Genomic DNA, 27,169 nt, shown 5'->3' on the forward strand with positions numbered 1-27,169 from the left:
TACTACTAAAGTGTAGAAAGTTGTTCAAGTATGCTGGCTTCCTGAAGTATATTCTTGCTATTAAAGCATGTTGCATAAAATCCTTCAAAAGTTGAACATCCAGATATGAAATTGTATCAATGACAACGGTATGAGTAAATCTTAAAAAAGATGTACCATTTAGATATTCCATGAAAACATCCATTCTTTTGGCAAATCCGGTCCAGGCAATAAATCCTTCAAAATGGCAACATTCTCTGGTTCCACAATATTTTTTTTCTTATAGTAAATCAGTCAGATCTTCAACCAGATGAAAAAAAAAACAGCTGAAGCATCAACTAGGTGAAAGAAATAATAAAACGTATTTTCTGCCTGCATTACCCACACCCCACTACCTGCTCTGTCAGTGTGTGTATTGAAACATTAGCTTGCAAAGTTAACTGTATCACAACTGATGTTAAAAAAGTGCAGTTGACCATGTCCGATTGAAAGCAAAACATAATCATTCAAAACCGTCTCATGCAAACATACACACACTACAAACTCTTCACACACATTACTGAGACATAATATAAATCAGACCACACAACTTCTCACACACCCTCTCCAGCACATTACCATGATGATATGGCATTTCCTGGGGGGGGGGGGGGGCAATTACCATTACTCCCTGCATTATGGGAACTTCATCCCCACATTCCCCTTACTTTGTGTGCGTGTGTGTATTTATGTACATAGGTTTACTAATATAATGTCGAGCACATATTGCTCGACTCTGCATATGAGTGATTTTTGTCAGCGAATCCCATAATGCCGAACGGTCAAAATGTCACAAAAACTCTCCAATACCCAGCATGGTTTCAGACCACACCACAGCACGACAACTGCTCTCCTCTCCTTCACCAACACTATCCTCCATCACAAAAACAATGGCCTCCTCTCCTCTGCTGTATTTCTGGATCTGTCTAAAGCCTTTGACATTGTCACACAGTCTACTACTCTCTGCTCTATCCGACCTCTCTTCTCCACACCAGTCACAAACTGGTTCCACAGCTATCTACAAGGCCACCAGCAATTAGTCATCTGGGACAGCAATCTATCCCCTTGCCTCCCTGTTACCCTTGGGGTTCCCCAAGGCTCCATCCTTGGCCCCCTACTTTTCTCCCTTTTCACCAACAACCTGCACACTGTCACCAAACATGCCTGTCTCATCCAGTATGCAGATAATTGCACCCTCATCTTCTCAGCCCCAACTCTAACAGAACTCCAACAGATCACCCAAGAATCTAATGCCCAACTTCTCCTCAATCCAAATAAAACCAAACTCCTCATCTTCCAATCCTCCAAATCTACATCTAACACCCCACACTTTACTGTTCAAGCCAAAGATAATACCGCCATTTCACCAACTGTCCACACAAAACTACTTGGCGTACAGGTAGACAATCTCAAATTTGACACCCACATATCACTAACAATAAAAAAAGTTCACAAAAAAATGGGTGCCTTATATAGAAGTCTCCGATACCTCACCAGACCAGCAAGAATCTCTTTTACCAATTCCCAACTAATCTCGACCCTACTCTATGCATCACCCATACTTACAAATCTTAGACAGTCAGACCTACACATACTCAAAGCCTGCTACAATAAAATTGCAAAATTTGCCACTGGTGCCTCCTACCGGAGCCACCGCTGTGTCTCCCTTAGAGACCTTGACTGGCTTGAACTCCTACACCAAACTCGACTCACCTTTGCTCATAAACTGGTAAACCATCGTCTCCAAATTCCATCGCTCTGTACAGTTCTCCAACCCTACCACTCTTCCAGAATACTACGCTCCTGCAACAAAAATGTACTCCAGGTCCCCAAAGCCAAAAACTCAGCAGGTGAAGCACTATTTTCCTGCACTATGTCCAAGCTCTGGAACAACCTTCCCACTACCATAACTACCCTTCATTCCTCTAGTGTTGTCAAGACTGCACTTAAATCTCACCTAAATTCTCACTGGCTTTGTCCTTGTCTAAACCCCATCTAATAACCCTCCCCCTTTAACCTTTCTGTCCTTTTCCCAGATTTAGATAGAGTATCCCCTCTATTACTGTAAAACTGAACTGAAAATTAAATACCATGAAAGGAAATAAGATAAAAAGATAATGCTGGCAACTAACACGTTGCAATGTTATCAAATTATTAAGATGAAAATCAGTTATAAGGTTGAATACCATTTTAAGTATAATAATATTATTTGTTTAACAACATTTGTGGTCCACAAGACTAATTAGTACTCTAAGTAACCTAAATGTTTCTAACACCTTAAATTGTTCTGTTTAATGTACTTATGCTTGTTAATCAAAGAATATATTTGTAATTTTTGGAGTTTTTCTCCCCGGGCCTCTACTGAAAATGGGCTACTAGCCCAGTCAGACTTTCCCGGTAAACAAATGTAAATAAATAAATAAAACACGACATTTCCAACCTCTGTACACCCAGAAACAAGTGCTAACATGTGTCAAAAAGGGGACGGGATTTTGCGATTCGCAACATTTGCATTTGCAATTTTGGGATGTTGCTGCACTCCTTTCATACGTACTCTGTCGACTATCCGCCGGTCGACTTTATGATGGTAAACCATATATATATATATATATATATATATATATATATGTGTGTGTGTGTGTGTGTTTGTGTGTGTGTGCAGATATATATATATATATATATATATATATATATATATATATATATATATATATATATATACACACACACACACACACACACACACACACACACACACACACACACTGACTCCACAGTTGCACAAGGATGAAGTAAAAGTGCAAATAGTGGCATTGGGCAAAACTGATAGTGCAGTCAGGTAGTCACGAAAAATACAGGACGACCAAAGGGAATGAGTCCTATTCCCATCCTTCTGCAGGAAGGGAGCCTAGACTTATTTCTCTCTCTACCCCTCTCTCTCTTGCTCTCACTTTATATATACTTAGCCCTCTACAGGGGTAGTAAGTTGGAACTGAAGTTTTACCTATGGAGCTCTTTCTTGGGTTCTCAAGGTGTCTCCAAGGTTCATACATTGTCATGCACACCCACACCACATCATGCTTACCAAACAGAAACACAAGCACACACCTAGCCAACATCACATATGTACTACACTGTAAAACCAACTACATGTTCACTTTGCACTTGTAAGCATCTGTATTCAACCAGGCACAGTTAAGATTACATTTTCCACTTAAACCTCAGTTGATAATCTGACAAGTCAGTAATGTATAGATGCAATGCTTTCAAGTTAAAATTTACTATAAAGTAGCTATCCCTGCAAACTTTCCCAGTCCTCCTGCCGTTCTAGGAGCATTTAAGTTTATGCACAGAGCAGCATCGCCTTGATGGATAGCCACAGTTCACCCATTCTTTGTCCGTGTGCTATCATGCCAATTTAGTTATACCTACCCACTCTTCTCCCTGGTTTAACCCATAGTAAAAAAAAAAAATTAAGCCATGGATAGGCACCTTTCTGCCATCTCTGTGGTCAGCCTGGAGGACATGGACAGTTTGAGGCAATATAGCAATTGTCTCATGTATACTGACAACCACTTAATCCTGATACAATGTTGAGAGATGTAGTTACACTATAAAAATTGAGACATAACTCTCAAGTATTGACAGATCAAATGACAAATAGGTTGTCAGCACAAACGCATCATTACCCTCACTAAATAAGATATTGGCATATAAACACATATATGCAGAGGTACTGACAAGTAACTTGCTAAAACCTCAGAGGCCTCCAGTATGCTGCCCTCAAAAACACTGACAAACAAAACCATGTCAACACTAACCACTATACATAAAAGTAGACATCACAGTGCCTCCACAAGTGAACCTCTAAGATGAAACACACACATTCAAACATCTTGGTCATAGGTGATTCCATCGTACGATACACAACCTCACCAGGTTGGATACAAGAGGGTTACAGTTATTTGCCTCCCTATCAGGGGCCAGGATTCACCAGGTCACGCAGGCACTCAGGTCACTCAATTACAAGTACAGTATGACTTGGTTATAGTCTATGTGAGGTGTGAATGACCTGAGATGTACCTCCCCAGACTGTATATAGAGAAACATGATGGACCTATCTACATCAAGATTGATATCGCAATGCAACCAGAAAATTAACTGACCAATAATTGGCTTAGCTACTGGTCTAATTCCAAGGGGATCCTTTGTATTTGTCAGCATGGGACTACATGATTCATAGAACATGCTGTCTTTCCAGAGGTGGTATGCACCTATGGCTGCTAGGCTTTTGAATACTGGCTAAGGCATTAGCCACCCCCATAGTGCCTTTTTTAGGCAGTACCAAACCAATAGACCTATCAACCTAACAAATTCATATGATGCTAAGATGAAGGTGCTGTTCAGTGTTAGGAGTCTTAACAAGAAACTGTACTCCCTAGAAGCTCTCCTTGACCTGGAGAATGCTCATACCTTTGCAGTCAAAGAGACGTGGTTTAAGGCTGCAGAAAGCACCCTGGCAGTGCAAGGCTACAGTACCTGTCACACATTTGGACCACCCTCTGAAAAGAAAAAAATGAAAGGAGGAAGTGTTTCCAGTTACATAAAAAATTAATCACACCACAAGATTGGTCAAGTAGGATGACTCGCTTGAGCTAGTCCATGTTCACCTGACCATAGACGAAGTCTGCCACCATATCATCACTAGCTACAGGTCCCCAACCAGGAAGCAAGAAAAACATTCTGCATACCTGAAGTTACTGGAATCACTTACCATTCAGCCCCACACTCTACATATGAGTGATGTTTAACTACCCCTCCATAAACTGGGAAAAGTACATGACAGTTAACATGCAGGTTTAGAGATTCCTGTACTTTGATAATGCAAATAATCTGGAACAGTTGGCCTGCACTCCCACTAGGGTTTCAGATATCCTTGACATAGTACTCACAAACTTGGGGGAGTGTTGCACCTCCCTTAACATAATGTCCTCATTGGTAAGATCTGATTGTAAATCAGTGTGTTTGAAATAAATGTAATGGTAGACCTCCTATCAAACCCTAAAACCCTGAAGAATTTTTCAAAGGCAAATTACCTTCTATTAAGTGATAGCATAGATAATTTTAAAGCTCCCCCTAACCCCCATTAAAACGAAAGCCCATGCAGAAGTATATATGAATGCCCTGTGCAGCCACTTAAACAACTGCATAGAAATGGTAGAAAAACAAGTCACCCTGGTGCACCCCCTGGCATAAATAATAAAAAGAAGAACTTCCTGTCTAGAAGCAAGTGGGAGGGTGAACAACAAAGAAAAACATCCTTCATTTGTCTCAATAGGCAAATCAAGGAACTAGTCAAGTCCCCAGAAGCTAAATATGAGACTAAAATAGCCTCCCAAGCAAAGGATAACTGCAAAGCATTTTTTAGTTATGTCTGGAATCTTAAGGGAACACTCAACAAAGTACTGAGTTGGCTGTAGATGGTTCATAGTTTCATAGGTAGGTACTAGGCTATCTGCCCGAGGGCATTTATAAGCCTAGCCAGAGTGTGTCGGCTTTCGCCGCCCCATTGATTAATTAACTGAGCCTCTGTCAAGCAGAGCCAATGAAGTGATATTTTCTGTTACCCATCCACTCGTCAAGGCTTCTCTTGAAGAGTGTTAGTGAGGGGCTCTGCCTAATGTAGTTTGGAATTTTGTTCCATAGCATGGGGAGTCTCTTTGACAGGAATCTATCCCTCCAGCATGTTCTATTTATTGTTGTGGTGAGTTTTAGCTCACTAGAGTGCGTGGCTCGCAGTGACTTGGATTTCTTTAGGTGGAGCATGTCCATCAATTCTGAGTTGGACATGGCTTTGTAAGTCAGGCAGAGATCACCTCTGAGTAAGCGATATGCCACTGAGTACAGCCAGAGTTTTTTCAGTCGGCACTACCTATACTCGGCCTGAAGAAATATTAAACCTGCTGGCCGTTAAATTCAGCTCAGGTTTCGCCACCTCATCACCTCTGGTCATATCCCATGAAATATCCCCTACCATTCCATTATCTGTTATCACAAAAGAACAGTTTATCACTGCACTCTCTAAAGCTAGAAACAAGACCTCAATGGACCCTGATAGAATCCCAGGGTGCTGATTAAATAGTTTGAAACATGACCTATTGGATCCACTTGGATCTTTATTTAACCACAGTGTCTAAACAGGCTTTGTCTCAGTAGAGTGGAATGGAGGACAGCGACAGTTATCCTTCTGCACAAGGGTGGGACCATCAATGGACCCAGGAAACTACTGACCCATTAGTCTGACTAGCCTCATATCCAAGGCTATGGAAAGGATAATCTTGGACCTGATTAACAACATAGGAAATCTTCAGACTCGACCTAACCCAGTTTGGCTTTGTCAAAGGCAGATCCTGCCTGCTCAGTCTGGTGGACTTCTTAAAATGGTTATCAAGGCCATGAATGAGGGTAAGACAGCACATACCACCTACCTTGACCTGGCCGAGGCTTTTGACACAATACCTCACTCTGATATTATAGATGAACTCACAAAACTGAGTGTAAATCTTTGTCACCAGATGGATAGCCAAATGACTCATGGATAGGACGCATGTTATTAGAGTGGGGGAATCCACATCCAGCAAGAGGCCAGTCACCAGTGGAGTACCACAAGCTCAGTGCTGGGACCCTTCCTTTTTGGGATATATTTCTCAGGTGTCAAGGAAAAATGTAGATTTTGACCAAGTCTTCTGATTCCCCAAATGATATTGATATCCTTATACTTGTCTTATCCTTAATTTGTAGGAATCCTACAGAAATGATTGACCCAGTCTAATGATTGGAGTCAGAGCCTTGGCCTCAAACTAAATCCGAAGAAGTGCATAGTAATACCCTTTGGGAAAATTATATACCCCTGTAAATTACAACATTAATAGCACCCCTTTAAGTGTGAACCCAGTGGTGAGAGATCTGGGTACTCAGACTGTAATCATGTGTCCAAGGTGATGAGCAAATCTATTCATGTGGCTCAGCTTATAGGTAAGAGCATGGTATCCAGATATATGGAGGTCATAGTGCCACTGTACTCAGCCCTCATCAGATCAATAAGTACGTACAATGCATCCTTTGGCATGTACCTCGCTAGGCACCTGCAAAAGTTGGAGTATCCTCAGAGGTTTCTCATTCAAAAAATACAGGGTATAACCAACGTACCATATGCGGACCGATTAAAAGCCCAATCACTATATTCAATTACCTACCAATTACTGAGGGTTGATGTATGCCTGACCTAAAAGGCAGTCTCTGACCCAGCTCTGATGAAAATATTGCATGTTTGCAAAACTGCAGTACAAGGAGAAAGTATTTGCCACTGCCTGATTTCTTTTTTTTTTTTTTGCGTTTCTTACACTTAAATGTTTCAGATCATCAAACTAATGCAAATATTAGACAAAGGTAACCCAAGTAAACACAAAATGCAGTTTTTCAGTGATAATTTTATTTATTAAGGAAAAAATATCCAAACCTACATGGCCCTATGTGGAAAAGTAATTGCCCCCTAAACCTAATAACTGGTTGTGCCACCCTTAGCAGCAACAACTGCAATCAAGCATTTGCGATAACTGGCAATGAGTCTTTCACATCGCTGTTGAGGACTTTTGACCCGCTCTTTGCAGAATTGTTTTAATTCAGCCATATTGGAGGGTTTCCGAGCATGAACCACCTTTTTAAGGTCATGCCCAGCATCTCAATTGGATTCAAGTCCGGACTTTGACTAGGCCACTCCAACACCTTAATTTTGTTTTTTTAAACCATTCAGAGGTGGAATTGCTGGTGTGTTTTGGATCATTGTCCTGCTGCAGAACCAAGTGCGCTTTTGCTTGAGGTCACAAACTGATGGCTGGACATTCTCCTTCAGGATTTTTTGGTAGAGTGCAGAATTCATGGTTCCATCAATCACAGCAAGTTGTCCAGGTCCAGAAGCAGCCCCAAACCATCACACTACCACCACCATGTTTGACTGTTGGCATGATGTTCTTTTTCTGAAGTGCTGCGTTACTTTTATGCCAGATGTAACGGGACGCACATCTCCCAAAAAGTTCAACTTTTCTTTCTTCAGTCCACAGAATATTTTCCCAAAAGTCTTGGGGATCATCAAGATGTTTTTTGGCAAAAGTGAGACGAGCCTTTATGTTCTTTTTGGTCAGCAGTGGTTTTCACCTTGAAACTCTGCCATGCATGCCATTTTTGCCCAGTCTCTTTCTTATGGTTGAGTCATGAATATTGACCTTAACAGAGGTAAGTGAGGCCTGCAGTTCTTTAGATGTTGTTCTGGGTTCTTTTGTGACCTCTTGGATGAGTCATCGCTGCGCTCTTGGGGTAATTTTTGTAGGCCGGCCACTCCTGGGAAGGTTCACCACTGTTCCATGTTTTCTCCATTTGTGGATAATAGCTTTCACCGTGGTTCGCTGGAGTCCCAAAGCTTTAGAAATTGCTTTGTAACCTTTTCCAGACTGATATATGTCAATTACTTTGTTTCTCATCTGTTACGGAATTTCTTTAGATTGCGGCATGATGTCTTCCTTTTTGGGATCTTTTGGCCTACTTCACTTTGTCTGACAGGTTCTATTTAAGTGATCTCTTGATTCAACAGGTCTGGCAGTAATCAGGCCTGGTTGTGGCTAGTGAAATTAAACTTAGCTTTCCCAAAAATGTGATTAACCACAATTACTTCATGATTTAACAAGGGGGGCAATTAGTTTTTCACATAGGGCCATGTAGGTTTGGATAGTTTTTTCCCTTAATGAAATCATCACTTAAAAACTGCATTTTGTGTTTACTTGGGTTATCTTTGTCTAATATTTGTCTAATATTTAAATTTGGTTGATGATCTGAAACATATAAGTGCGACAAACATGCAAATAAATAAGAAATCAGGAAGGGGGCAAATACTTTTTCGTTGCACTGTAACTGGATGAGGGTCACCCACTCAGAGGATCTAAACGCGATCTCTGACTCTAATAGATAATGCTGGAGAGACAGATATGTGTCCCAGAGATTGTACTATCCTGGAATTGGCTTCCTATTCATATGAAGCAAAGCCCGTCCCTGACCATGTTCAACCACAGTCTGGACCAGTGGTTGGAAAAATTGCAAATTCACTCCTGGGATGGCACCCATGTACTGTGTGGACAGAGGCAGTCTGTAAAAATTGTCAAAAACCTGCTTGCTGACCCTTGTGACCTTTCCCCTAGGGAATAGAAAATTTGGTAACATCTGGGTAAAACTGGCTAGGCATATAAGGGCTGGGTACCTTAATCGAATCCCAGCAGGGGTCCGAACTATCATGCTTTGTCAAGGCAGACTTCCATTTAAAAAAAGGCAGAAGTTTAAGCATGGGGTGTCAGCTACCAGAGATTCACAAAGAGAATGACATGACTTCTTACAAGGCTTATTCAGTACATTGATGACTTTAAAACCTCCTCAGGGAGTTTCAGGTCCTGTACCCCCAAAAGGGCAAGGGAATCCAAGTTCTCTGATGAGGATTCTAACTCTGATGTTGACTCTTCAGACTACTCATCTCTGTTGCCTTCTCCTTTAGACTACGGGCAAGAGGAAGAGGAATCTGCTGGTCCTGATTCTCCTTTGGAGGGACTATCCCTTGGAGACAGTCCTGCATATGATGGAACATTTTAAATGGGATTATGCTCAGGTGTCAGACATCCAGAAAAGGTATTATGAGTTGTTACAAATGGACTGTCCTAAACCCTCTGCTGTCTTCCCTCCTGTGTTGGCTACTCTATTGATTACATTCTCTACTATTTCTTTGGCAACGGACTCCCAACCACCAGCACACAATAAGCCAGACAGGTTCTATAAGGTGCCAGATGCCTGCAAATTCTTATATAAATGCCCTTCATCTCATCCTACAGTGATTTCTGTATCTACTGTTAAGCCCTCTAGACTGTTGCCCTCTTCTAAGCTCAGTCTCTCTGATAAGGGCAGTAGAGCTGTGGAGCGGATTGGGAAGAAAGTATACACTTCTGCTACTTTAGCCTTTAGGGGTATAAAATACCAGACTCACATGGTAAGGTATATTTTCTCTCTTTCTTCCCAGACTAGGAAGATTATCTCTGAGATGCCAGACTCTGAGGGTGAGGCTTCAGCCCCCTCCTTGTTGAGTTCCACTTCTCAAGTTGCTCATCACTCTGTAAAATATAGATCTGAAGCAGCTGTTGCCTCCTCAAGGGCTGCTGCCTCTGGCTGTGTGATGAGGTGCTGTTTTTGGCTTTGAATGCAAGACGTACTAGATGATATTAAGGCAAAACCTTTGGATGCTCCTCTGGATAATGAAAATTTGCTTGGCACTGCTGTAGCAGAGCTCTTTAAGACTTTGAAGGAGCAGGGTAAGGTTATGAAAGATTTGAGGGGCATTTTTGTCTCTCCCATTCCCAAGCTTCAAAGGAATTATCTTGATAAGACTGAGTTTTATCATAGACCGCCTAGACAGTCTTCCAAGGGTAAGAAGGCTCCTCTGCGCATTTTGTCTGATAAGCCTACTCAGATGCATAGGCTGTAAAAGCCATCCTTTCCTGACAAGTCTGCAGCCATCTCACTTTCTGCCCTCCCTTCCTCTTGCCAGGTTTCCTTGTCTTTCAGACTCTCTCTGTGTCTCCCAGACTGGTAAAAGATAACCACAGACTTTTGGGTTCTGACCATTATCTGGCAGGGTTACTTTATGGCCTGGAAAACCCAACCTTCTCTGGTATCCCTCAGCCATCTGTAGAACATCTTCCTCATTTTCCATGGGTATTTCAGGGTCTGTTGGACCGTAGTACTATTCAACAGGTTCCAAAGACCAAGGGGTGTTTAGGATTTTATTGCAAGATGTTTCTGGTCCCCAGGAAAGAGGAGTCTTTGAGACCTGTCCTCGATCTTTCGTTTCCGGACACTTTTCCCAAAGTACCATCTTTCTGAATGCTTTCTATTCAGACTTGTTTCCTGTGATCCTCCCCCCAGACCTTTCTAGTCTCCCTGGATCTAAAGGATGCCTACCATCATCTCCCTAGCCACCCCCTGTTCAGGAAATGTTTTCATTTCTCTGTTTCTTTCTTTCATTTTCAGTTTTCTTCTTTAACTTTTGGCAGCTCCAAGGGTGTTCACAAAATGACTAGCTCCTGTAGTCACTTTTTGCAAGCTTTAGGGCATTCAGATATTTCCCTGTCTGGATGAATTTTTACATCAGGCCCAGCCAAAGCCAAGGTGTTGCGGGATCTTCACTTTTCTGAGCTTCTTGTACACAACCTGAGAGTCATTGTCAACCTTCAAAAGTCATTGTTGACTCCATCTCAGGACCACATTTTGCTACGCTGCAAGATTCAAACTGTTCCGGTGCTAGCCTGTCTTCCTAACTCCAAGGTTTTGTCTCTCACATACTGTTTCTATTCCCTGCTTCCCCTGCCCTGTCTCCCAGAAAAAGAGTTTCTCAGGGGGTCATGGCCAGTACCATCCCCATGCTTCTCTGGGCCAGACTGCATATGAGGAAGTTTCAGTGGTGCCTAAAATCCAGTGTGGCTTCAACACTGTTATCCACAGGAGCATCTAGTTCTTATGCTTCCTTGTCTTACACTAGAATTTCACTGGTGGATTTGACAGGTATCTCTAAATCTGGGTGTTCTTGCCTAACTCTTCAGCCATCCCAAGAACTCTTCATGGATGCCACAGAGCTAGGGTGGGGAGATGCTTCAGGCATCCTGAACATTCAAGGCCTTTGGTCTCCTCAGCAGAACACATCAACATCAAGGAAATGAGGGCTGTCATGTGTCTCTTCAAGCTTTCCACTCAGTCTGGATGCCAGGTACCTTCAGGCTTTATGCAGAGAACACTGTAGTCATGTGGTACATCAACAAACAAGGGGTACAAGGTCTTACCTTTTTTGCAGACCGGTGATTCAAGGCTGGGAAGTACTCATCAATCTGCAGGTATCCCTATGGGCAGTCTACATATCTTCAGAGCCCAGTCTTTTGGCAGATTTTCTCAGCAGGTTCAGGACATGGCTTAACAAACATGTGTTTCTGGACATAGTTCATTCCTCAGATAGGTCTGTTTGCCTCCCCTCTGAACAAGCAACTCCCTCAGTTCTGTTCCAGAGTCCCAAATCCTTTGACTTGGAAAGTGGACGCCATGCTGATGTTCTTCGTGTTTCACTGTTGCAGTCATCACATTTGGCTTATCTGCCTGCATTTAGCCCTCAGCCGGCCTGAATATCAGATTCTTTGGATTTCTGCGTCGGATGCTGCTGCTTCTTCCATGACGTCAGGTCGTCAGGGGTATAAAACATGTAGCTGACGCCATTACATCAGTCTTTCTTGCCGTTCGGTGCCCGAAGCAGAAGTAGTTAGCAAGTGCTGGTCGGCTGACTCCTGAAATTTTCGTTTTCGAGTTTCAGACCCGAAGTCTTCAAAAAAGATAAGTACCCCGTTGGGATCCTTTTTCCTGCCCTAACGGAAACAATGGCGTTAGTTTAATATGAGTGTCTGTAGGCTTGAATACACCCTCAGAAGCCAGTGCCTGCACAGCAGCTCTGGACCCATCCAAGGTAGAGACATCTGCAGGTTCCACAGTCAAAGAAGCATCATGCGCTGGCCGGACTCGAATGGGTCTCAGTAGAGGCCTTGATCTGAAGTAGCAGGTATCAGGGGCTGCAAAAGCGCCTCACTGAGTACCGGCGGACGGACGATTAGCTTAACGGAAGCGTCGTCGGCAGTTTTCGAGTTTCAGACCCGAAGTCTTCAAAAAAGATAAGTACCCCGTTGGGATCCTTTTTCCTGCCCTAACTGAGGTCAGTAAAAGTTAACAATTATCTTATCTGTGGAAAGCAAATACCTCATAGAGATTTTCATCCTTACTGCATCCTCTGTTTAGGCCCTGACCACGATGTCCCTCGCTGTCGATTTTGTGCCTTGTTCAACACCTGAACTATTCATCATAGGGCTTTTTTTGCAGCCAATTTATTTCGTACTCGATCTGTGTACTCCAAAATGGCTTCGTTAATCCATCTGACTACCTATCTTCTGAAAAAACGTAAGGATAAAGACAGAGACAGACCGCATAGGTCCAAAACTGCCGACGACGCTTCCGTTAAGCTAATCGTCCGTCCGCCGGTACTCAGTGAGGCGCTTTTGCAGCCCCTGATACCTGCTACTTCAGATTCGCAGGCCTCTACTGAGACCCATTCGGAGTCCGCTGTGCCGCATGATGCTTCTTTGACTGTGGAACCTGCAGATGTCTCTACCTTGGATGGGTCCAGAGCTGCTGTGCAGGCACTGGCTTCTGAGGGTGTATTCAAGCCTACAGACACTCATATTAAACTAACGCCATTGTTTCCGTCCAGGCCAAAAACTTGCGCTGCGCCTAGAAAACCAACAACCAAACCGCAGGCTCAGGCGCATATGCCTCAAAAACAAATACTTAGAATGGCTGAAGACCTTATTACCTTAATTAGGGGAAGCCAGCCCTCCCCCTCTAGCAGACATAGAACTGATTTTCTTTCTGATTCTTCTGATCAGGAATCTGATATTTCTGCTCCTTCTGATTACCAGGATTTGCCCTTATTTACTTATGAGAATTCTGATGCAGAGGATTCCATTGCTTCTGCTTCCCCTCCAGAAGATTTTTCTTTCAGTGAAACCTTGCATACTCTTAGGGAGCATTTCTGCTGGGAAAGCTAGGATTATTCTGAGTCCAAAAAGAGACTTAGGGAATTCTTACTCCTTCCTCAACACAGGCCTTTAGCTATCCCTCCTGTTCTGGCAATTTTAGATGATGCTTTCTTGGAATCTAGCTTTACCCCAGACACTTTACCTCCAGCTCCCAGAAAACCTGACAGGTACTACAGAGTACCTGACTCTCACAAGTTCCTCTTCAAGAATCCTTCTGCAGATCCAGAGACCATTTCTCAAGGACCAAAAGGCATTAAGGCTACTGCAGCCAAAAATCCTACCCCTTCTGATAGAGATTCTAGAGCCTTAGACAGATGGGGTAAGAAGGTATACACTTCTGCTACTTTGGCCATTAGGGCTTTAAATTGCCAGTTTCATATGTTACAGTATCAGCAGCATATTATGGGACTACTTAAACAGAAAATTATGTTGATTCCTGACTGTGCTGAACACAGAGAATTGCAAGACTTAATGCATTTTGCAGAACAAGTTGGTAAACATAGTTTGCAATGTTGTTTTGACACTTTAGAAGCATCTTGCAGGGCTGCTGTCACTAGGTCTGTACTTGGAAGGCATGCTTGGCTTAAAGAACAAAACTTGCCAGATCATGTTAAAGCTAAATTACTGGATGCTCCCTTAAACCAAGACCATTTTTTTGGCAGCAAAGCAGAAGAAGTCCTCAAAAGGATGGAGGAAAAAGCTAAATATATGCAAACTGATAAAGATTCCGTACAAGTACAGCCTCCCAGATTCAGTAGGCACTGGCCTTCAAATAACTGGTCCATTCCAGTCCCTTCCAGGCCTTCTCAGTCCAAACCCAGGAACAGCAGACCATGTAGGCTACAATCTCAGGCTACACACAGATCTAAGCAGTGGAGGGCTCCCACTTCCAAAGCAGGGAATAGTAAGCCACCCCCCCCCACCGAAAAATGGCACAATGACTTAACCTTAACCCTTCCAAGCCGTGCTCAACTACCTACTCCCTTAGGAGGAAAGCTTGCCCTGCATGCAAAAAACTGGGAACTCATTACCGAGGACAAATGGGTTTTGAACATAGTTTTCCAAGGATACAGATTCTACTTCCACACATTACCAACCCCAAATTGTTGGCCAGACCTACCCCCAAATCAATGGGCGGAGGCCCAACAGCAGGTTCTCTCTCTCTTCTCAGTATCAGGGCTTTTCAACCTATCCCAGCAGAACAAAGGGGGACAAAGTTTTTATTCAAGACTTTTTCTGGTACCGAGAAAAGACAACTCCTGGCATCCTATCCTGGACCTCTCTATTCTCAACACCTTTTTGGTGGTTCCAAAATTCAAAATGTTAACTCAACAACTTCTTCCTATGCTAGCCAAGGATGCCTGGCTGGCAACCCTAGACTTAAAGGAAGCTTACCTGCACATCCCAATAAGAGGATCCTGCAGACAGTGCCTATGTTTCAGGGCTGGCTCCATGCACTTTCAGTTTTCTGCACTTCCCTTTGGCTTATCTACTGCACCCAGGGTGTTCACAAAGTGTCTAGCTCCAGCCATTGCATTTTGCAGGCAGAGAAATATTCATATTTACCCATACTTGGATGATTGTCTGATTCAGGCAGAAAGCCAGGACTTGCTATTACAACACCTGGCATTCGTAAAGAAACTTCTAACCTCACTGGGGTACACCATCAATGAAAAGAAATCTCACCCAGTGCCCTGCCAACAGATTGTATTCCTGGGAGCAAGCTTGAACACAACTTCCCAGATGGCATTCCTCACTCCGGAGAAACAAGTTTATTTGACAACCTACTTCAAACTATTGACCACAAAACCCCATCTATCTGCAAGCTCTGGGGTTCATGGCCTCTTGCATTCTACTAATTCCATATGCAAGACTGCATATGAGGAAACTCCAATGATCTCTAAAAAGCCTCTGGTGTCAACATGCTCAGGACCTGGAAACAATGATTTATAACATTCCTTGTGTAAAGACAGAGTTCCTTTGGTGGGCAAAGGCCTGCTACCACAACAAGGGACTCCCTTTCACTCTACCCCCTGCCGCCCAAACTCTAACAACAGACTAATCAGGCTATGCATGGGGGGGCTCACATGGCAGGGCAGTGCTTTCAGGGCAAAAGGAACCCAAGACAAATGCACCTGCATATCAGTCAAAAAGAAATGTTAGCTGTACAGCCTTCAAAGACCGTATTCTTCCAGGACAACTATTGGTAAAGACAGACAACACCACAGTTATGTGGTACATAAACAAGCAGGGGGGGAACCCACTCATGCCCTCTCTGCAGACTAGCCATGGCTCTGTGGAACACAGCCTTGAGCTACCAAGTACACCTACAAGCACAATTCCTGCCAGGCAAACTAAAGTCACTGGCAGACGACTTAAGCTGAAATCTCATGGACCCACATGAATGGAAACTAGAACCCAAAAGATTCAACCTCTTGAGGAACAAATGGGGACTCCAGAGGTAGACCTGTTTGCCTCCCCTCAGAACTGCCAATTGAACAAATTCTGCACAAGGACTCCCCACAGTCAAGCTTGGAAAGTGGATGCCCTGTCCTTTACCTGGGAAAGCCTCTTGGTTTATGCCTTTCCCCCTCTGCCTGTCCTCTCAAAGGTTCTACTAAAGATAAAACAGGACAAGCCAAGGACAATACTGATTGCACCAGACTGGCCACGCCAGCACTGGTACCACCTCTTGCACAGTATGACACCACTGCAACCATGGCTCCTGCCTCAGACCCCTTCCCTGCTGTCCCAGCAGACGAACCAGATTCTGTACCCTCAGCTTCAAGCCCTGAACCTTGCAGCCTGGCTAATTCCATGAGCTCTCCTCTAGCATCACTCAGTAAGCAGGTGCTGGATGTCATTCTGGAGGCAAGGAGGCCTAGTACCAGAAAATCCTATGCTGAAAAGTGGAAAAGATACTGCTCCTGGAGCCAGGCTCAGGGGATGGGCACACCAGTGCCCAGCTTACCTCATATTCTACAGTACTTAACAGAAATGCTTCACAAGGGCCTATCCTTCTCGTCAATTAAAGTTCATGCCTCTGCCATTTCAGCACATTATAATACTGAGCCACCCCTCCTCTCTCACCCCTTGCTAAAGCAATTCCTTAGAGGGGCCAAAAATTTAAGAACCCCCAGGAGAGCTCCCACTCCAGCCTGGGACCTTAACTTTGTATTGGAAAAGCTCACCCCCCCCCCCCCTTGAGCCAGCTGCTACAGCAGAGTTGAAATTCCTTTCTTGGAAAACAGCCTTCCCTCTAGCCATCAATTCAGCAAGAAGAGTGTCTGAATTACAGACCCTCATGGCAGTGGAACCCTTCATTATCTTCCATGCGGACAGGGTTTCCCTCTGGACTAATCCTTCCTTTATGCCCAAGGTGGTGTCTACTGTGGCCCTAAATCAGTCCATTCATTTGCCTACTTTTTTCCCTAATCCACAAAACAAAGGGGAATGAATACTGCACTCTCTGGGCGTCCACAGACAACTTGGATTCTATTTGGACAGGACTAAGCCTATCAGAAAATCTGAACAGCTGCTAGTTAGCTTTGCTGCAGGGGCAGAGGAGAAGGCCATTTCAAAGCAAACCATTTCCAAATGGATAGCCCATTGCATTCATTTCTGCTACAAGCACCATGGAAAACGTACCCCACAGGGGATAAGATCACATTCCACCAGGGCTGCATCTACCTCTGCAGCATTTCTCAGAGGAGTCCCTATCAGGGACATCCTAGAAGCTGCTACCTGGAGCTCTCTACATACCTTCACCAAGCATTACCACATGCCTATCTTTTCTAAATCCAGAGCTGGATTTGCCACTGCAGACTTGCAGGGCTTAATAGCTGGCTCTAATGTTCTTTACCTTCCTCCTACCTTTCTTAGCTTTGGGAATCAACCCAAATGTGATGACTGCAACAGTGAAACACGAAGAACATAGTACAGTTGTGTACACTTAACATAAATGTCGATGTTTGAGTGTATTCACTGTTGCAATCCTGGTTACCCTCCCTCCAGCCCCCTGACTTCTCTTGGCTCTACCTTTCCTTCTTGTCGGTATATATATTTTTTCCTGTATATTTGTTTTTTGATGGGGGTTTACCATACCATATAATTGTTTCCTATTGTGGGCGCTTCTGACATCTGGGGCAAGAAAAACTGAAGTAATGGTGTCGGCTGCATGATTTATACCCCTGACGACCTGATATCAGGGAAGAAGTAACAACATCCAACACAGAAATCCGAAGACTCTTGTATTCAGGCCGGCTGAGGGCTACCTGCAGGCAGATAACCCAAATGTGATGACTGCAACAGTGAATACAACCTTCCCCCTCTAAGAGACCTAGGATTGAATTTGCTTATGATACTTATGATCAGGATTCTGAAATTTCTGTTTCCTCTGATGACCAGGATTTACCCTTATCTACCTATGAGGATTCTGATGCAGATGATTCTATTCCCTCTGCTTCCCGTCCAGAGGATTTCTCTTTTGGTGAAACGTTGCATACTCTTAGGGAGCATTTTCGCTGAGAAAGCCAGGATTACTCTGATTCTAAGAGGCTTAGGGATTTCTTACTCCTGCCCCAATACAGGCCTTTAGCTATCACCCCTGTACTGGACATTGTTGATGATGCCTTTTCGGAATCTAGCTTGGCCCCTGACTTTTTACCTCCTGCTCCCAGAAAACCTGATAGATATTACAGGGTTTCTGTCTCTCACAAGTTCCATTTTAAAAATTCTACTGCGGATCCTGAGACCATTTCACAGGGACTCAAGGACATTAAGGCTACTACTGCCAAAAATCCTACTCCCTCTGATAGAGATACAAGGGCGGTGGATAGATGGGGTAAGAAGGTATGCACTTCTGCAACCTTGGCCATTAGGGCCTTAATCTGCCAGTTTCATATGTTAAAGTATCAGCATATTATTGGATTGCTTAAAGAGAAAATTATGTTGATTCCTGACTGCTGAAAATAAAGATTTACAGGATTTAATGCATTCTGATGAACAAGTTGGAAAACATACTTTGCAATGTGGTTTTGATTCACTAGAGGCATCTTGTAGGGCTGCTGTCACTGGGTCTGTACTTAGAAGGCATGCTTGGCTTAAGAAGCAGTCTTTGCCAGATCATGTTAAAGGTAAATTGCTGGATGCTCCCTTAAATCAGGACCGCCTGTTTGGCAACAAAGCAGAAGTAGTACTTAAAAAGATGGAGGAAAAAGCTAAATCTATGCAAACGGTCAAAGATTTCCTACAGGTACAGCCTCCAAGATTTAGTAGGCATTGGCCCTCTAAGAATTGGTCCTTTCCTGCCTCTTCCAGGCCTTCTCAGTCCAAACCCAGAACCAGCAGAACACCCAGGCTTCAGTCCCAAGGTACACAGAGGACTAAGCAGTGAGGGGCTCTCACTTCCAAATCAGGGAGTAGCAAGACTCCCCCCTATGGTAAACTGTCTCAATGACTTAACTTTAAAACTTCCAAGCCCTTCTCAACTGACTGCTCCTTTACAGGGAAAGATTGCTCTGCAGACAAAAACTGGGAACTAATTACCCAGGACAAATGGGTTTTAAATATAGTTTCCCAAGGATACAGATTTCACTTCCACACATTACCAACGCCAAACGGTTGACCAGATCTATCCCCAAATCAGTGGGCAGAGGCTCAAAAGCAAGTACTCTCTCTCTTAAGCATAAGGGCTATTCAAACTGTGCCAGAAGAGGAAAAGGGACAAGGTTTCTACTCAAGACTTTTCCTGGTACCCAGAAAAGACAACTCATGGCGTCCTATCCTGGTCCTTTCTGTCCTAAACACCTTTTTGGTGATCCCAAAATTCAAGATGCTAACTCTTCACCAGTTGCTTCCTATGCTAGGCAAGGATGCCTGGTTGGCAACACTGGATTTAAAGGAAGCCTACCTGCACATCCCAGTCAGGGAATCTTGCAGAAGATACCTATGCTTCAAAGCAGGCTGCATGCACTATCAGTTCTCTGCACTGCCCTTTGGCTTATCTACTGCGCCCAGGGTAGTCACAAAGTGCCTAGCTCCAGTCATTGCATTTTGCAGGCAAAGAAATATTCAAATATACCCATACCTGGAAGATTGTCTAATTCAGGCAGAAAGCCAGGACATATTTTTGAATCATCTGGCGTTTGTACAGAAGGTGCTAACATGTCTGGGGTACACCATAAACAAAAAGAAATCACATCTTGTACCCTGTCAACAAGTTATATTCCTGGGAGCAAGCTCGAACACAACTTCCCAGATGGTTTTCCTCACGCCAGAGAAACAAATTCATTTGACAGCTTACTTCAGACTAATGGCCACAAAAACCCTGCTATCTGCAATGCAATACTGCAAGCCTTGGGGTTCATGGCCTCCTGCATTCTCCTAATTCCATATGCAAGACTGCATATGAGGAAACTACAATGGTATCTAAAAATCCTTTGGTGTCAACATTCTCAGGATCTAGAAGCAATGATTCCTGTCATACCTTGCCTACAGTTAGAGTTCCTTTGGTGAGCAGAGGCCTGCCAACAAAACAAGGGACTTCCATTCACTGTACCCCCTCCCGCCCAAACCCTAACAACAGATGCATCAGATTATGCATGGGGGGCTCACCTGGCAGGGAAGTGCATTCAGGGCAAATGGAACCCTAGTCAAATGCACCTGCATATCAGTCAAAAAAAATGTTAGCTGTACAGGATGCTCTGACAGCCTTCAAGGACACATTCTTCCAGGACAATTAATGGTAAGGACAGACAACACCACTGTTATATGGTACATAAGCAGAGGGTTACCCCATTCATACCCCCTCTGCAGACTAGCCATGGCTCTGTGGAACACAGCCTTGAGCTACCAAGTGCATCTACAGGCTCAATTGCTGCCAGGAAAGCTAAATACACTGGCAGACGAACTAAGCAGAAATCTCATGGACTCACACGAGTGGAAACTGGAACCAAAGACTTTCAACATGTTGATAAACAAATGGGGGAGCCCAGGTATAGACCTGTTTGCCTCCCCCCAGAGCTACCAATTGGACAAATTCTGCAAAAGGACTCCCCACAAACAAGCTTGGAAAATGGATGCCCTGTCCTTCAACTGGAAAATCAGTTTATGCCTTTCCTCCTCTGCCTCTCCTCTTCAAAGTACTACTAAAGATCAAACAGGACAAACCAAGGATGATACTGATTGCACCAGACTGGCCACGCCCGCACTGGTACCCCCTCTTGCACAGTGTGTCACTACTGGCACCATGGCACCTGCCTCAGACCCCTACCCTGCTGTCCCAGCAGGAGGGCCAGATTCTGCATCCTCAGCTTCAAACCCTGAACCTGGCAGCCTGGCTAATTGCTTGACCTCTCCATTACCATCCCTCAGTAAACAAGTGTTGGATGTCATTTTGGAGGCAAGGAGGCCTAGTACTAGAAAATTTTATGTTGGAAAATGGAAAAGATTCTGTTCCTGGAACCAAACTCAAGGGATGGGCACAGCAGCGCCCAATTTACCTCAGATTCTTCAGTACTTAACTGAGATGCTTCACAAGGGCCTTTCTTTTTCCTCCATCAAAATTCATGCCTCAGCCATTTCAGCTCATTACAACACAGAACCACCCCTCTTCTCTCACCCACTGCTCATGCAGTTCCTCAGAGGGGCCAAAAACTTAAGACCACCCAGGAGAGCCCCAACTCCAGCCTGGGGCCTTAACTTTGTATTGGAAAAACTCACTCTACCTCCTTTTGAGCCAGCTGCAAGTGCAGAGTTAAAATTCCTTTCTTGGAAAACAGCCTTCCTTTTAGCAATCACTTCAGCAAGAAGGGTATCTGAATTACAGGCCTTTATGGCAGTGGAACATTTCGTCATCTTTCATTTGGACAGGGTGTCCCTCAGGCGCAACCCCTCCTTCATGCCAAAGGTGGTATCCAGTGTGGCTCAATCAGTCCATTCATTTACCAACCTTCTTTTCTAATCCACAGAACAAAGGGGAATGGGTACTGCACTCCTTAGATGTGCACAGACAACTTAGATTTTACTTGGACAGGACTAAACCTCAAAGGAAATCTGAACAACTGCTGGTGGCATTTGCTGCAGGGGCAGAGGGGAAGGCCATTTCAAAGCAAACCATTTCTAAATGGATAGGCCATTGCATTCATTTCTGCTATAAGCACCATGGAAAACCTATCCCACAGGGGATAAGACCACACTCAACCAGGGATGCATCTCCCTCTACAGCCTTTCTTAGAGGTGTCCCTACCAGGGACATCTAAGAAGCTGCTACCTGGAGTTCTGTACATACTTTCACCAAGCATTACCATTTGCCTATTTTCTCTAAATCCAGAGCTGGTTTTGCCACTGCAGTCTTGCAGGGCCTTCTAGCTGGTCCTAATGCTATCTAAATTCCTCCTCCCATCCTTAGCTTTGTGAATCTACCCAAATGTGATGACTGCAACAGTGAAACATGAAGAACATAGTACAGCTGTGTAAATGCAGATGTTTGAGTGTATTCACTGTTGCAGTCCTGGTTGCCCTCTCAGCCCCCTGACTTCTTTTGGCTATACCTCTATTCTCCTTTACTATGCTTAAAAGCTTTTTGGTGTATTTGCTTTTTTTGTTGGAGGTATAACCTTGCATATTTATATTTAATTTCTTCCCATTAGGGGGGCACCTGACATCTGAGGCAAAAAAAACTGATGTAATGGCATTGGCTGCATGCTTTATACCCCTGACTACCTGACGTCATGGAAGATGAGACAGCAACCAACGCAAGACCCAATACTTTGATAATCAGGCCAACTGAGGGCTACTGCAAGCAGATAACCCAAATGTGGTAACTGCAACAGTGAATGCACTCGAACATCTACATTTATGGTAAGTGTACACAACTGTACTTTTTCTAAGGATGTACTTAGGGGTCCTGCAGGATGCCAGCAAACCTAATACCAGAAAACTATGTATGCCTAAATGGAAGAGATTTTCTGTCTGGTGTCTTAAACATCACCATAATCCCTTTTCAGTGGGGGTCCCTTGAGTCTTTCCTACCCATGTCAACTGCTTCATGCTGGCTTGGCTTATTCTTCAGTAAAGGTTGTTGTCAACATTTTCTGCCTGTCTACCACTTACGCGTGCCTTGGCCTCGAGTTTTGAGGTCAAGCAATTTCTAAAAGGCATTCTTCATATCAGACCCACAAGAAAGCACATTCCTTCTCCTTGGGATCTTAATTTTATCCTTGAAAAACTGACTGTTTGCAACATTGCACCTGGAAGGCTGTTTTATTGGTTGCTTTAACCTCTGCCAGAAGGATGTCTAAACTCCAGACCTTGATGATGGTTCCTCCTCTTTTGTTTTTTCATAGAAACAGTCTCTCTCAGTACAAATCCTTCTTTCATGTCCAAAGTTAATGAGCTGTCCCTTAATCAGTCTGTCCAGCTTCCTTCTTTTTCTCTTCTCCACAATCTGCTACTGAGAAGGTTCTTTATACCTTGGACTTGTATAGACAGCTCAGATATTATTTAGACAAAAGAAAGACCTTTCATAAATCTGATCGGCTTTTTGTTTCTCTTCATACCAGCACATTGGATTTGGCAGTTTCTAAGCAAGCCCTCTGCTCCTGGATTTCTAAAGCCATTTCCTTTTGCTATTCCTTTCATGGTACACAGTTGCCAGCTTTTGCTAGGGCTCATTCTAGTAGGGCAATGGCTTCTTCGGGGGATTTTTTTTTTTTCAAGGGTTTGGACACCAGTTCCATCCTTGAAGCTGCTACTTAGTATCTGGTGCACACATTCACTAAGCATTACAAATTGGATATCACTTCCAGAGCCTGGGTGAGAATTGTCAAGGCTGTCCTTCGTGGGTTTGTGGAGGGCTCCTTCTGGCCTTCCTCCTCCCGACCTTTACAGTAGCTTTTGTACTCTCCGAGAAGTGATGAGTACTGTAGCAGTGATATCGAAGGACATAGTGCACTTGTGTAAAGTCTTACCATAACAGTAGATGTACTTCTTTTCACTGTTGCAGCGTCCACTCCCTCCCTCCTACTCCCCTGCTTGTTTTATTCCTTTTCCAGGGGGGGGGTATTTTCTTTCTGGCTGAGAGGTTCTTCTCCTTTTCTTCCTGTCTTCCTTTTTCTGGATGTTTTTCTTTTCCACAGCAGGTTCTGGTTCTACTGGGGCACTCCAGTTCTGTTCTGGGGAGAGTTGGTACATCACCTTTATGTTCCGTGCTTTATATATATATATATATATATATATATATATATATATATATATATATATATATATATATGATGCATGATGCTCCTAGGTTATAAAGGCTTTGGTATACTGGCTGAATGCTGGGCTATCCTTGGCAGGAGATCCCAGAGTTGATGAATACTGCAACAGTGAAAAGGACATCTGCTGTTATGGTAGGAGTTTACACAACTCTACTTTCCTGCTGAATTGCTGTGTTGTGGTTTTCAATTAGCTCTTTTTTGTATCATTTAGTTGTCGAGCAACACTGCAGCAAAGTGCTGTTTTCTAAAAATCTTGTTTACGTTAAAATTATGAAACTGACCAAAGAAAAGTTATTAGAGGGTGAACGTTTAGCATTGTGAATTTTCACTGGGTTTTTTTTCAGTTTTTTGTAAACTGAAAGTATAGCCATTTCTTGGGGCAACATGAAGAATTGCACCATATCATAAAAAGTAAAGTTATTTTTCAAATCTGGTTAAAACATTGTTCATTCAAGTTGCATTTGTTTTAGGGACGAGTGAAGTCAGAACAAACTTATTTTATAATAAGCAGATCGTGAAATGTGTACTTGAAACCAGAGGCATTGAAAATCACCCAAAATAAATTTAATGTCAGTTTAGGGACTTTGGGAATTCAGTGTTTCAAATGGAAAATTGCAAACTACCAGATCTGGGTTAGAATAATTTTGCAGCCAAAATAGTGGTTTTACGTTTGCTGACTTGAAAATCTAGACCATTGATACTGAAAATTAATACGTTCACAGCATATTGTTTTCCAGATGAAGAATGCAGAAGTCGTTCTATATATGTATATATATATATATATATATATATATATATATATATATATATATATATATATATATATAAAATATAATATATATTATTTTTTTTCCATGTATACACATGTGCACACATACATGCATACAAATACTTACATATGCACAGTCTTGGTTTTTATGTGCCTAAATCATTTCCTATCCTGCACAAATCAAACATTCTCTGAAACATCACCTAACCTCTTTATCTAAAGTTCCTTAATTATCTCCTCCAAACTCTGCCATCACGCTGTCGTACTAGAAGAACATAATTATAAATGTACATACCACCCCCCCCCCTTTTTTTCTTCCTTTCTAATTTAATGTATATAATTTCATGTTAATATATGTAATATTTGTTTTGGCTGTTCACAAGCTCTATTTCATTGCGATTCCATTCTTCTGGGCTGAGCATGGTCCATTGTGATCAGTGCACTACCCCAGTAAGCAAACATAAAATAAAATAAAATGAATAATGGAATGGATGGACAGTCTCTTGTAATTTTTTGTCACACATAGCAAAAACCCATTGTTCTAATTACACCATTTTAGAAACAGTGAGGGGACCACACTCAAAAAAACTTTGCGCTGAGTACTTAGATGTCATGCAACTCTTCAGCTGTCTTTTTTAAATTGTTTCAGATGGTGTTCAGTGTATCGCTGATGTATTTCCTGTTTGGGCGCTGGTGATGCTGCTTGGAGCCTGTTTAGCTATACTTGTGTTCTTCACCACAACAAATGAGCAGCCCCCCAGATACCACTGTGTAAGTAGAAATCTAGATTTTTTTTCTCCTGAAATTGAGTGTATCTCTTCTGTTAAGCACATATCGGCCTTTATCCTTGGGACAGACTTGCATGGCAGAGATTATCTAGATGATGTAGCTATTTTAAATGTTGTGGGCTGTCTGTTAACCACTTATCAGCGTCTATCCTTGACACAGACTTGCTTAGAGATTTCTAGATGATGTAGCTATTTTAAATTTTGCGTGCTGTATAAGCTTGATAAATTGCTAGGTAAAGCACATTATTATGTAAAGTGTGCATGGGGAATCTTACTGTTCGCTTCTGATAAATTTGAGTACATTGTTTCTGTAGTATTGCTTCCTTTGTTTGGGTTTTCTGTTAGTCAGCTGTAATGCACAAATTGCCCCTCCAAGTCCATTCCTTCCCCACTCCCAATGCAGTTTAAAATGAAGTGCTTTCTGTATATAGCCTGCATGGAATTCTCCTAGCATAACATACACCTCATAGACTTGAAGAGATACCTGAGCAGGCACTGTAACAATACACTGTGATCTTACATTGTCGGGTATAAAAGAAGTCTGCAAATTTTTAGCAGTAACAGATTAGAGTGACTGTTGGCATTTCTTGAGGCCTGTAATAACTAAAGAGCTTTCACGTCTAGTGCAAATCAGAAAACCCGTTATCTCTGCATACTCATTAAAACTGCAATTCAAACAATTTTACTTTGAGGGGACTGTCAACATTAATGTTTGCTAAGTCTTAAATGCAGCCCCTGTCCACAACAATAGAAAGGTCTTCAATTTTTTTAAGAGGTAAGGGAGCATGCTGTTTGTCAAAGGCCCAGAAATTTACATATTGTACTCAAAACTTCACTTTGTTATTCCCACCACCCATATGTTCTGTAAACTTAAGTAAAAACTGTACTTACCCACAAAATGTTGTTCTTGTCCCCTTGTCAAAGGAGCTCACAAATGGGGACATTTCACTATAATAAACATAACAATTTAGATGTGCATTCCTTTCAGGTAAGTTATGTTTTGTGTAGCTCTATACAGGCAATACTAGCTTAGACGATACTAAACTTTCTGTGAGCTGTAGTAATTATGAGAGATGCTCATGAAAATGTACTTGTTTGAATACATTGAGTATGCTTAGTTTATAAACTTCCGTGGGCCACCTTATCTCACAAGAGTATTGTTTCACTGGAGGGCATTGCTGGCTAAATTTTCTCAGGTTTTCTAGCACAAACAGAAGAAGGAAAAGCACAACATGGAGAAAGAAGTCACCACCTTCAGCCAGTCACCCAGTGGATTAACAGTCATTCAAATTCAATTTACATTTGTCCCTCAGGCTGGAGCAAGTCTCTTGAATTCTGTTTTTGTGGGTAATGTACTGCTAACTTCCTAGGTTGAAGGGGGTCAAATTTTCACCACCTCAGAGCTTCTTCTGAAAAATATCTGTGCACAGCATCTTTGGTGGGACAGGGCATATTAGGCTCAGAATGTACTGATAGTGAACACTTGAACCTTTTTATTGAGCATTCTGTGAGCCAGTGTTAAGGCTTCAGTCCGGCCTTTATCCAAGAAGAGGAACAGGGAATTTCCAAATATTAATTTTGTGCCGGGAGCATTATATTTCTAGCCTGTTAGTCTTT

At 42.9% G+C, this 27,169-nt stretch overlaps 1 protein-coding gene across 1 annotated transcript in view; it reads left to right on the plus strand.

Annotated features, from left to right (window-relative positions):
- The window catches only part of SLC8B1 (solute carrier family 8 member B1), a 1,008,250-nt gene that overhangs the window by 769,744 nt on the left and 211,337 nt on the right, over positions 1-27,169 (plus strand). Inside the window, exon 12 of the mRNA XM_044068272.1 lies at positions 25,414-25,535. Coding sequence (XP_043924207.1) covers positions 25,414-25,535 — 122 coding nt within the window. The remainder of the gene's footprint in view (positions 1-25,413; positions 25,536-27,169) is intronic.

Source organism: Protopterus annectens, chromosome 4.part0 (genome assembly GCF_019279795.1).
Source record: "Protopterus annectens isolate FY-2018-M chromosome 4.part0, PAN1.0, whole genome shotgun sequence".
NCBI lineage: Eukaryota > Metazoa > Chordata > Ceratodontiformes > Protopteridae > Protopterus > Protopterus annectens.